This window comes from Ascaphus truei, chromosome 6 (genome assembly GCF_040206685.1).
Source record: "Ascaphus truei isolate aAscTru1 chromosome 6, aAscTru1.hap1, whole genome shotgun sequence".
Taxonomy (NCBI): domain Eukaryota; kingdom Metazoa; phylum Chordata; class Amphibia; order Anura; family Ascaphidae; genus Ascaphus; species Ascaphus truei.
The window spans coordinates 40,011,809-40,021,087 of record NC_134488.1 but is presented as its reverse complement, the minus strand read 5'-3'; the positions used below and the strand labels follow the sequence as shown (position 1 = coordinate 40,021,087).

The following is a 9,279-nucleotide window of genomic DNA, read 5'->3' as shown; positions in this document are numbered from 1 at the left end:
ATCATATGTTTTCGTATCGTCATGGTTAGAGAATGACTTGGTCACCATAATATTTTTACAGGCTTTGCATCTTTGACACATATAGGTACCAAGTGGCTTTGGTGGGATCTAGTTACTCACCTGGGGGTCGGTGTAGTGGCTAGGCTATGTACTGTAACTAGGGAGTCCCGAAGGTTCCTTGCCCTGCGGCTCACCATCGACGGATAGCTGCACAATGCCCCCTGAATGTCTGGGTCTGATGTCAGTATATGCCAGTGACATTGGAATATACTCCTGGCCTGGTGCCATTTACTGTTGTACCCAACAATAAAAAGTATAATTTTCTTCTCTGTCTGTGGTGTCTTTTGTTTCAAGAGGTCAGCCCGAGGTGTAAATATAAGAAAAACCAAGGAATGAACCCTGAGAAACTGATGCTACAAACTGAGCAGATAATGTGGGTATATAGAAAACAGAGTTGAACACCGCAGCAACAGATTAAATGTTAGTATGTCCATAGAACCACCTCCATTATGTACCAATATAACCTGGACGGGGGGCTTTGATAACACGGCTGGTAGAAGTACTGAGGAGCCCTATCGAGACAGAGCCCCAGGGTAAATCACGAGTCCAGCTACTGCTAGGCTCACCTGCTTCCGGTAAACGGAGGATCAATCAGTCGGCAAACGTCACATCATAATCACTGAAGAACTGCTGGGTGCTGCTAAAGGAAAAACTGCATGGTGCTGCTGTTGCTGGTATCGGTGGCGTGCTTCTGCTCGTGGTAAGTAAAACAGGTGAAGAAAGAACTCGGCGGTCACTGCTCCTCTGGAAGAACTCCAACCAAGCGCGTTAAAAATAAAAAACTTTTATTTAATCAAAAGAAATAAGACATCCACATGGATTGTAAAACTCAGACGCATTTCGTTCTATGGTAAGAACAAAACGCGCCAGAGTTTCACAGTCCATGTGGATGTCTTTTTTCTTTTGATTAAATAAAAGTTTTTTATTTTTAACGCGCATGGTTGGAGTTCTTCCAGAGGAGCAGTGACCGCTGAGTTCTTTCTTTATCAGGTGTAAATATGGCTCGTTTGTATGCCCTCCTCACCACTTTTTTACTGTACCCACGATCAATAAATCTATTTGTCATCAGTGTTGCCTGTTTTTCAAATTCTCCACTGTCACTGCAGTTGCATTTTAACCGCAGGAATTGGCCAACATGTATGCCTTTCACTAGCGCCCTAGGATGATGGCTACCAGCCTGAAGTAGGCTATTCGTGGATGTGAGTTTTCTGTAAATGGTGGTGCATAGTTCGCCATTAGCTCCTCTGGATACTTATACAGTGAATTCACAGACATTTCATGGACAGAGATTTGGAAAATTGAGTACATGGGAAAAAGGGCTTGTGAGTTTCAGATTGAAATAGAGCAGTTTTTAACATCACTTTAACATCACCAAACATCACCGAACATCACCGAACGGCAGCAAATGGCTCACAAACTTTGATGGGGTTGACGTTCCACAAAGTACAACTACTGTACATGTTAACGCTTAGCATGCTGGTCCTGTGCAGATGAGAGCAGATCTTGCGGAGACCCACCAGGCTGTCAGCCTTTGGGGTAATGCAGACGTACACTGGGGTGGTTGAGATTGAATTTGTTGCAGCTGTGAACAAAAAGTTCTTTGTGTCCTGTTGGCTCATTAATATTCCAGTGGGTGGGGTTGATGTTCCACAAAGTACAAGCACATGTTAACCTTTAACACGCTGGTCCTGTGCACAGGGGAGCAGTTCTTGGGGAGCCCCATCAGGCTGTCCAACTTTGGGGCAACGCTGACTTACACTGGAGTGGTTGAGTGAATTTGGAAGAAATCCAAGAGCCAAAGCGAAAGAAATTGAGTTTTTGTGAAACTGGAAACAAATCAAAAACATGAAAACTTTTTTAGAAAAATTAAATAAATAAAACCACAACCCAAACACAATTTTTTTAAAACTCAAACCACAATAATTGCCCAATTTTAGTGTTATGTATCATATCAGATGAATCATTTCTAAAATCCTAATGACAAAACATTATCCAGACACCAACATTAGCAAACACGGATCAGCACCGTCCCATGTGAATGTTTATGCAGAAGCTTATCACATGCTCTGGACATTGATTAAATACTGCGATGCCAACGAGCTTCTACTATTCTACCTTCTCAAGCTGCAACTTAAGGCTTCTAAACGTGCTACATAGAAGTAACAGTATCGTTACACCAAGGAGACACACAATGGATTCCAGTCTCCACAAGCATTACCATGATGAAGAGTTTGATCCCAGAAGGTTTATAGAAACATACTGCTATAATGGAAATAATGATATGTTTGAGGAGACGATTGTACATCTTATTACACAATTGTTTAAAACGTTCTCGTCTGGTACGTTCATTTATAGTTGATATTGAAGTTACTGTAAAATATTTTAAACATTTTGGGGGAACTGAAGCATGTGAATAAGCTCTTGCTCTCTGTTCAATATTTTGCTAATGTGAAAACAATGTTAAAAAGGTTTATATCCTATTTTCTAACCGTTGAATGTAGGTCGTGTGAGAGGGGAAACCCTGCTCGATGTTTCTGTGGGTCCACTCGCTTTCCATCTCTTAACTGCCTGTGATTACTTCAAAGAGATCAATGTGATAGAATTTACTGATGCAAATATCAGGGAATTTGAAATGTGGAAGAACAAGGAGCCCGGAGCTGCTGACTGGTCTCACGCCGCAAAAATAGTTTGTGCGCTGGAAGGAAAGAGGTAAAGTATATTTCAGAAAAATAATTATCTCCAGGTGAGAAAAGTGAGACTTTAAGTAAGCTGGAAAATCCAACTAAACCACCTCAGTGCTTAATATTAGGGGGTGGTGAAAGAGTGTCAGTGGGGGGAGGGAGAGAGTGTCAGTGAGGGAGAGAAAGAGTGTCATTAGGAAGGAAATAAAGTGTCAGTGGGGAAGGGGGAGAGAGAATGTGATTTGGGAAGGCAGAGAGAGAGTGTCAGTGGGGGGGTAGTGTGTCAGTGGGGGGAGAGAGCGTGTGTCAGTGTGGAAGGGAAGAAAGAGTGTCAGTGTTGGGGGGGAGAGATCGTCATTGTGGGGGAGAGAGTGTCAGTGGAGAGGGTGAGAAAGAATGTCAGTGTTGGTTGGAGAGAGATCTTCAGTAGGTAGGGGAGAAAGAGTGTCAGTGGGTGGGAGAGAGAGAGGATCCTTGGGGGGAGAGTGAGTGTCAGTGTAAGGTGGAGGTAGAGTGTCATTGGGGGGAAAGAGCATGTCATTGGGGGAGAAGGAGTGTCATTGGGGGGAGAGAGTGTCAGTGGGGGGAGATAGAGTAAGTTTAGGGAGAGAGCATCAGTTTGGGGAAATAATGTGTCAGTGGAATAGGGGAGAGTGTCAATAGGGAGGTACAGAGAGTGTCATTGAGGGGTATAGAGAGTGTCAGTGGGGGGACAGAGAGTGTGAATACAGAGGAGGAGAGTGTCAATGAAGGGGCAGAGATCATCAGTGGGGAAAGGGGAATAGAGAGTCAGTGTGGAGGGGATGTGAGAGTTCCAGTGGGAAGGGGAGAGAGAGTGTCAGTTGGGAAGGGGGTTAAAGAGTTTCTGTGGGGGTGGGAGGGTGTTTCAGTGGGGAGGGGAGAGTGTGTCAGTTTGGGGGAGAGAGAGTGTCAGTGTGGGGAGATAGAGCATCAGTGGGGGGATAGAGTGTCAGTGGGTGGGAAGGAGAGTTTCATTGGAAGGGCCAGAGAGTGTCAATTGGGGGAGGAAAGAAAATGCCAGTGAGGGGGGACAGAGAGTGTCCTTGGGGGAGAGAGACTGTCAGGGGTGGTTGGGGGTGGGGGGTGTTGGAGAGAGAGTGTCAGTGGGGGGGAGAGAGTGTGTCAGTGGGGAGAGCAGAGTGTGTAAGTAGGGGGGAGAGAGTGTCAATGGAGAGTGGGAGAAAGAGTGTCACTGGGGGTAGAGAGTGTTAGTGGGGAGGGGAGTAAGAGTGTCAATGTTGGGGGAGAGAGATCATCAGTGCAGGGGGGGGAAACAGTGTCATTTGGGGGATAGAGAGTGTCAATAAGGGGGAGAGAGAGTGTCAATAAGGGGGAGAGAGAGTATCATTGGGGTGGAGAGAGAGTATCCGTGGGGAAGGCGGAGAGAGAGTGTCATTGTCAAGGGGAGAGAGAGTCAGTGGTGAGTGGGAGAAAGAGTGTCAGGGTTGGGGGGAGAGAGATTGTCAGTGGGGGGGAAAGACAGTGTTATTGGGGGGGATAGAGAGTGTCAATAAGGGTAGAGAGAGTGCCACTGGGGGGGGATTGTCATTGCGGTGGAGAGATTTTGGGGACAGAGAATGTCAGCGTGGGACGGGGAAAAGAGAGTGTCAGTGGGCAAGAGAGTAGAGAGAGTCTCAGTGGGGAAGGGGAGAGAGGCAGTAGGAAGGGGGTGTGAGAGAGTGTTAGTGGGGATGGGGACAGAGAGTGTCAGTGGGGAGTGTAGAGAGGTTGTCAGTGGTACTTTGGGAGAGTTTGTAAGTGGGGGGAGAGAGGGTCAGTGGGGAGTGGGAGAAAGTGTGTCAATGAAGTGGAGTGAGTGTTAGTACGGAGGCAGAGAAAGAGTGTCAGTGTTGGTGGAGAGAGATCGTCAGTGGGGGGGGAGAGTGTCAGTGGGGGGAGAAATAGTATCATTGGGGCGGAGAGAGAGTGTCAGTAAGGGCGACAGAGAGTGTCAGTGGGGAAGTGGGGAGAGAGTGTAAGTTGGCAAGGGGAGGAGAGTGTAAGTGGGGAAGGGGGAGAGAGTGTGTTTGTGGGGAGGGGGAAAAAGAGTGAGTGTTGGGCGGGAGTGTCAGTGGGGGAAAGACCGTGTCATTGGGGGTGATAGAGAGTGTCAGTAAAGGAGAGAGAGAGTGCCACTAGGTGGGAGAGAGTCTGTCATTGGGGCAGAAAGAGAGTGTCAGTATGAGGGATAGATAATGTCAGTGGGGAAGGGGAGTGAGAGAGTGTCAGTGGGCAAGGGGGTAGAGAGAGTCCCAGTGGGGTTGGGGGAGAGCGAGTCAGTGGCAAGGGGGTGTGAGAGAGTACCAGTGGGTGGGGGGAGAAAGGTGTCAGTGGGAAGGGGAGAAAAAGTGTCAGAGGGGGGGGGAAGTGTCATTTGTGGGAGAGAGAGTGCCATTAAGGTGGCGAGAGAGTGTCATTGGGGGGAGAGGGAGTGTCATTGGGGGGCAGAGAGAGTATCAGTGGGTGAGAGAGAGTAAGTTTGGGGAGAGAGCATCAGTTTGGGAAATAAAGTGTCAGTGGGATGGGGGGGAGATTGTAAATGGGGGAGGTACAGAGTGTCATTGGGGGTTACAGAGAGTTTCAGTAGGAGGTGGGCAGAGAGTGTCAGTGCAGAGGAGAGAAAGTGTCAGTGAGGGGGGAGAGAGCATCAGTGGGGAAAGGGGAACAGAGAATCAGTGGGAAGGGGGTGCAAGAGAGTTCCAGTGGGAGTGGGTGAAACAGTGAGTTGAGAAGGCGGAGAAAGAGTATAAGTGGGGGTGGGAGAGAATGTGTCAGCGGGGAATGGAGAGTTTGTCAGTGGGGGGAGAGATAGTGTCAGTTGGTGGGAAGGAGAGTGTCAATGGGGGGACAGTCAGTGAGGGGGGAGAGAGCATCAGTGGCGAAGGGGGAATTGTGAATCAGTGGGGAGGGAGTGAGAGAGTTCCATTGGGAGGAAGGGGAGCGTGTCAGTGGTAATGGGAGAGAGAGAGTGTTAGTGGCGCAAAGAAAGAGTGTCAGTGTGGGGGGGTTGTCATTGGGTAGGTGGGAGAGAGTGACAGTGGGGAAGGGGGATATAGGGTTTCAGTTGGGAGGGGGATAAAGGGATCAGTGGGGAGGGGGGAGTATGTCAGTGTGGAGAGGGGTAGGGTGTAAGTGTTGGGGGGTGTGAGATTGCCAATGAGGGGGTGAGAAAGTGTCTGTGGGGGGGGGGGGAGAAAGAGTGCCAGTGGGTGGGAAGTAGAGAGTCAGGGGGGGAGAGAGTGTCAATTGTGGGGGGATAGAGCTTGCCAGTAAGGGAGAGAGAGAGTGTCAGTGGGTATTTGGAGTAAGAGTGTCAGTGGGGGGAGAGAGAGTGTCAGTGGGGATGGAGAGAAAGAGTGTCAGTGTTGGGGGGGAGACAGTGTCATTGGGGCAATAGAGACTGTCAATAAGGTGGAGATAGATTGTCAGTAGGGATGAGAGAGTGTAATTGGAGCAAAGACAGTGTCAGTAGAGGGATAGAGAGTAAGTGGGGAAAGGAGGAAGGGGGAGAGAGAGTTTCAATGGCGAGGGGGCAGAGAGTGTCAGTGGGTGAGTTTGTCATTGGGGTTGAGATAGTGTGAGTGGGGAGAGGGTGAGAGAGCGTCAGTGGGAAAAGGGGGAAGAGAGTGTAATTGGAGAAGGAGGAGAAAGGTGTCATTAGGGTGGGGGGAGTGCCAGCAGGATGGGGGCAGAGTGTCATTGTTTGGGGGAGAGAGATTGCCAGTGAGGGGGGTTGAAAGAGTATCAAGGGGGCGGGAGAAAAAGTGTCATTGGAGGGGGGAGTGAGAGAAGTGTCAATGGGGGGGGTGTGAGAGAGTGACAATGGAGGGGTATGCGAGAGTGTCAGTGGGGAAGGGGGAGAGAGATCATGCCGAGGATTGTGTGAGAGTGTCAGTGTTGGGGGGGGGTGAAAAAGTCAGTGGGGAGGAGAGAGTGTCAGTAGGAGGGGGGAGAGTGCCAGTGTGAGGGGTAAGAGTAAGTATCATGGGGGAGTGTGTCGGTGGGGGAGAGAAAGTCAATAGGGATGGGTAGAGTGTCACTGGAAAGGAGGGGAGAGAGTGTCAGTGAGGAGGGGGAGGAGAGAGAGTGTCAATGGGGAGGGGATAGAGAGTGTCAGTAGGGATGTGGTGAGAGAGTGTCAGTTGATAGGGGATAGAGAGTGTCATGGGTGAGGTGGTGAGAGAAGGCTATTGGGGAGAGGGGGAGAGACGTAAGTGGGGAAGAAGAGAGTGTCAGTGCGGTTGGAAAGTTTGTGTCATTGGGGGGGTCGAGAGTGTCATTTGGGAGGGGTGAGGAATGTTCCATATGGGGGAGAGAGTGTATCAGTGTTAAGAGAGCGTGTCAGTATGGGGAGAAAGATAGTGTCAATGTAGGGAGAGAGTGTCAATGTGGGGAGAAAATTAGTGTCTGTGTGGAGAAAGCGGGTCAGTTTGGGGACAAAAATTGTCACTGGGGGGTGGGGTGGGGAGAGTGTCAGTGGGGGAAGAGAGAGAAGAGTGCGAGGCTGAAAGTTTTCCTAGGGTACTGAATACCCCTAAATCGACCCTGTTTGTTTGTGTGGGTGTGTGAGTGGTGTGTGTGTATGTGTGTATGTGTGTGTATGTGTCTGTGTTGTTGTGTAAGTGTGTGTTTGGGGTATGTGTGTATGTATGGGTGTGTATGTGTGTGTGACTTGGGTGTGTCATTTAAATACACTTTATATATCCCAGTATCTTAGGTGTTGTCCTTTTTGAGCTCAGGTGTCTCTCCCTATGTTATTTGGAGGGAGGTTTAGGGGATATATAGTGCAGATATTTATAGTGCGGGGGACTCTATGAAAATCGTTATCTTACATTTATATTTTGTCAATCATGTATACAGTGCTTTATAGAGATGTAAGATATAGGAGAAGAAAATAATACAAATAAGGAAACGTGAATAATACATGAATAACTGAGATAATACAGTATCTAATAAGGATAATTGAATTTAATTTCTTAAATACTCATTAATTAGTGATTATGTTGACTCTTTCAATTTTCAACTCTGTCAGGATCCGTTATCCGCGCAACGCTCGGCGTATTCAGCATTCACCTCAACCCGCGATCGGAACCCCCAGCTCCTTCCGCCTCAACATCCTTTATATGCTCAGCCGGCCCACTGGCTCATTGGCTGAGCATAAACCTTCCTATGTGCGAAGTGTTCGCTGCTATCTTGTCTTCACAGTCATGTCATGCTCCTTGTTCATTTCTCCTGATCCTGGCTAATCTTCTGGACTCCGCTCTTCTATTCTCCTGACCCCAGCTACCAACGACGATCTGCACCTCACAGTCTTCTGCTCATTTTTGACTTTATAATTTTCTTACTCATTAGAAATGGGTGAATCCGCCCAAATCTGTTTCCCGGATTTACTCACATTTTCCCCAAAATATCTGTATCGCTGTGTAAAATTCGCAAATAGATGTGGTTGGTTTTAATCTGCGCGGATTCATCAAAAACTGCCATTGGATACAACCCGTTGATGGATTTGTATAATCCATGGGTTGCAGAATACACAGAGTTTATTGGTAATCAAAATACAAAATACGCAAAACACGAATCGCCCTTTTTTAGATTGATGCGCTGAAATCTGCGGACCAAGGGAACCAACCGATCCGCAGTGGATCAAAATCCTCCAAAACAATTCATCCATCTCTATTAGTCATATGAGTGACATCAATTTTCTTCATGTACCACTGTTTGCTCCAAAACTGCCATGTGATCCTTTTTCATTTTGTAATTTCAGCGAGGAGTGGCCAGGAAAGGAAGACAAAGCAAGAAGAGCAGTGAAACGCGTTGTCAAATGTGATTTCATCAAAGATAACCCTTTAGAGCCTGTAGTCCTGCCACAGATGGACTGTCTGATCTGCATGTATGTCTTACAGGTTGTTAGCAAGGACCATCAGGCTTACCGAAGCAATCTGAAAAAAATAGCGTCAATGTTAAAAACTGGGGGACACATGTTACTGATGGGGACATATAATAATTCATGCTATATGGTTGGTGAGCACAAGTTCTTCTGTCTGTCATTTGATGAGGGGTTTATAAGAGAGGCTGTTTGTGATGCAGGGTTCATCATTGAGAATTTGGAAGCATTACCTACTAAAAAGACCAGCAATTTCTCAGATTATGACCAGATTACGTTTATGATAGCACGCAAGGAGAGGGTGGTTTAGTGAAAAAGGTATACTGACACCATACCAACTGAATTGCAAAAATACAGCAAATATATCAATGACTACTTATAAAATAAAATGAATTATTAATTAATAATTACATATATGTATGCAAACATTTTTTTGTGTACATGCAGTGTATGTACAAAGTGTCCCAGAATTGCTTCAAGGTATCACTAATGCTGCCAAAATTGTACACACATAAATTCTACAGACAGTCCAAAAGAAATCTAATGGATAAATAATCACATGAAAGCACTCCCGTTCAGCGTCTCACTAAAGGAAATGTTGATAAATGTGAAACCCTTATGAGCTCCGTGTGT

At 47.1% G+C, this 9,279-nt stretch overlaps 1 protein-coding gene across 1 annotated transcript; it reads left to right on the top strand.

The window, feature by feature from the left end:
- The first annotated feature begins 2,251 nt into the window (after positions 1-2,251).
- On the top strand, positions 2,252-8,956 carry LOC142498053 (indolethylamine N-methyltransferase-like). The gene is made up of 3 exons (XM_075606559.1): positions 2,252-2,399; positions 2,562-2,769; positions 8,527-8,956. Exons 1-3 carry the CDS (start codon positions 2,252-2,254, stop codon positions 8,954-8,956), a joined length of 786 nt encoding a protein of 261 aa, XP_075462674.1.
- The last annotated feature ends 323 nt before the right edge of the window (positions 8,957-9,279 follow it).

Excerpts from the sequence above, each read along its gene's own strand:
- LOC142498053 (XM_075606559.1), top strand. The coding sequence starts at position 2,252 with ATGGATTCCAGTCTCCACAAGCATTACCATGATGAAGAGTTTGATCCC. Across the intron at positions 2,400-2,561 it reads GTTTAAAACGTTCTCGTCTG|GTCGTGTGAGAGGGGAAACC; the intron begins GTACGTTCATTT and ends CGTTGAATGTAG. Across the intron at positions 2,770-8,526 it reads TGTGCGCTGGAAGGAAAGAG|CGAGGAGTGGCCAGGAAAGG; the intron begins GTAAAGTATATT and ends TTGTAATTTCAG.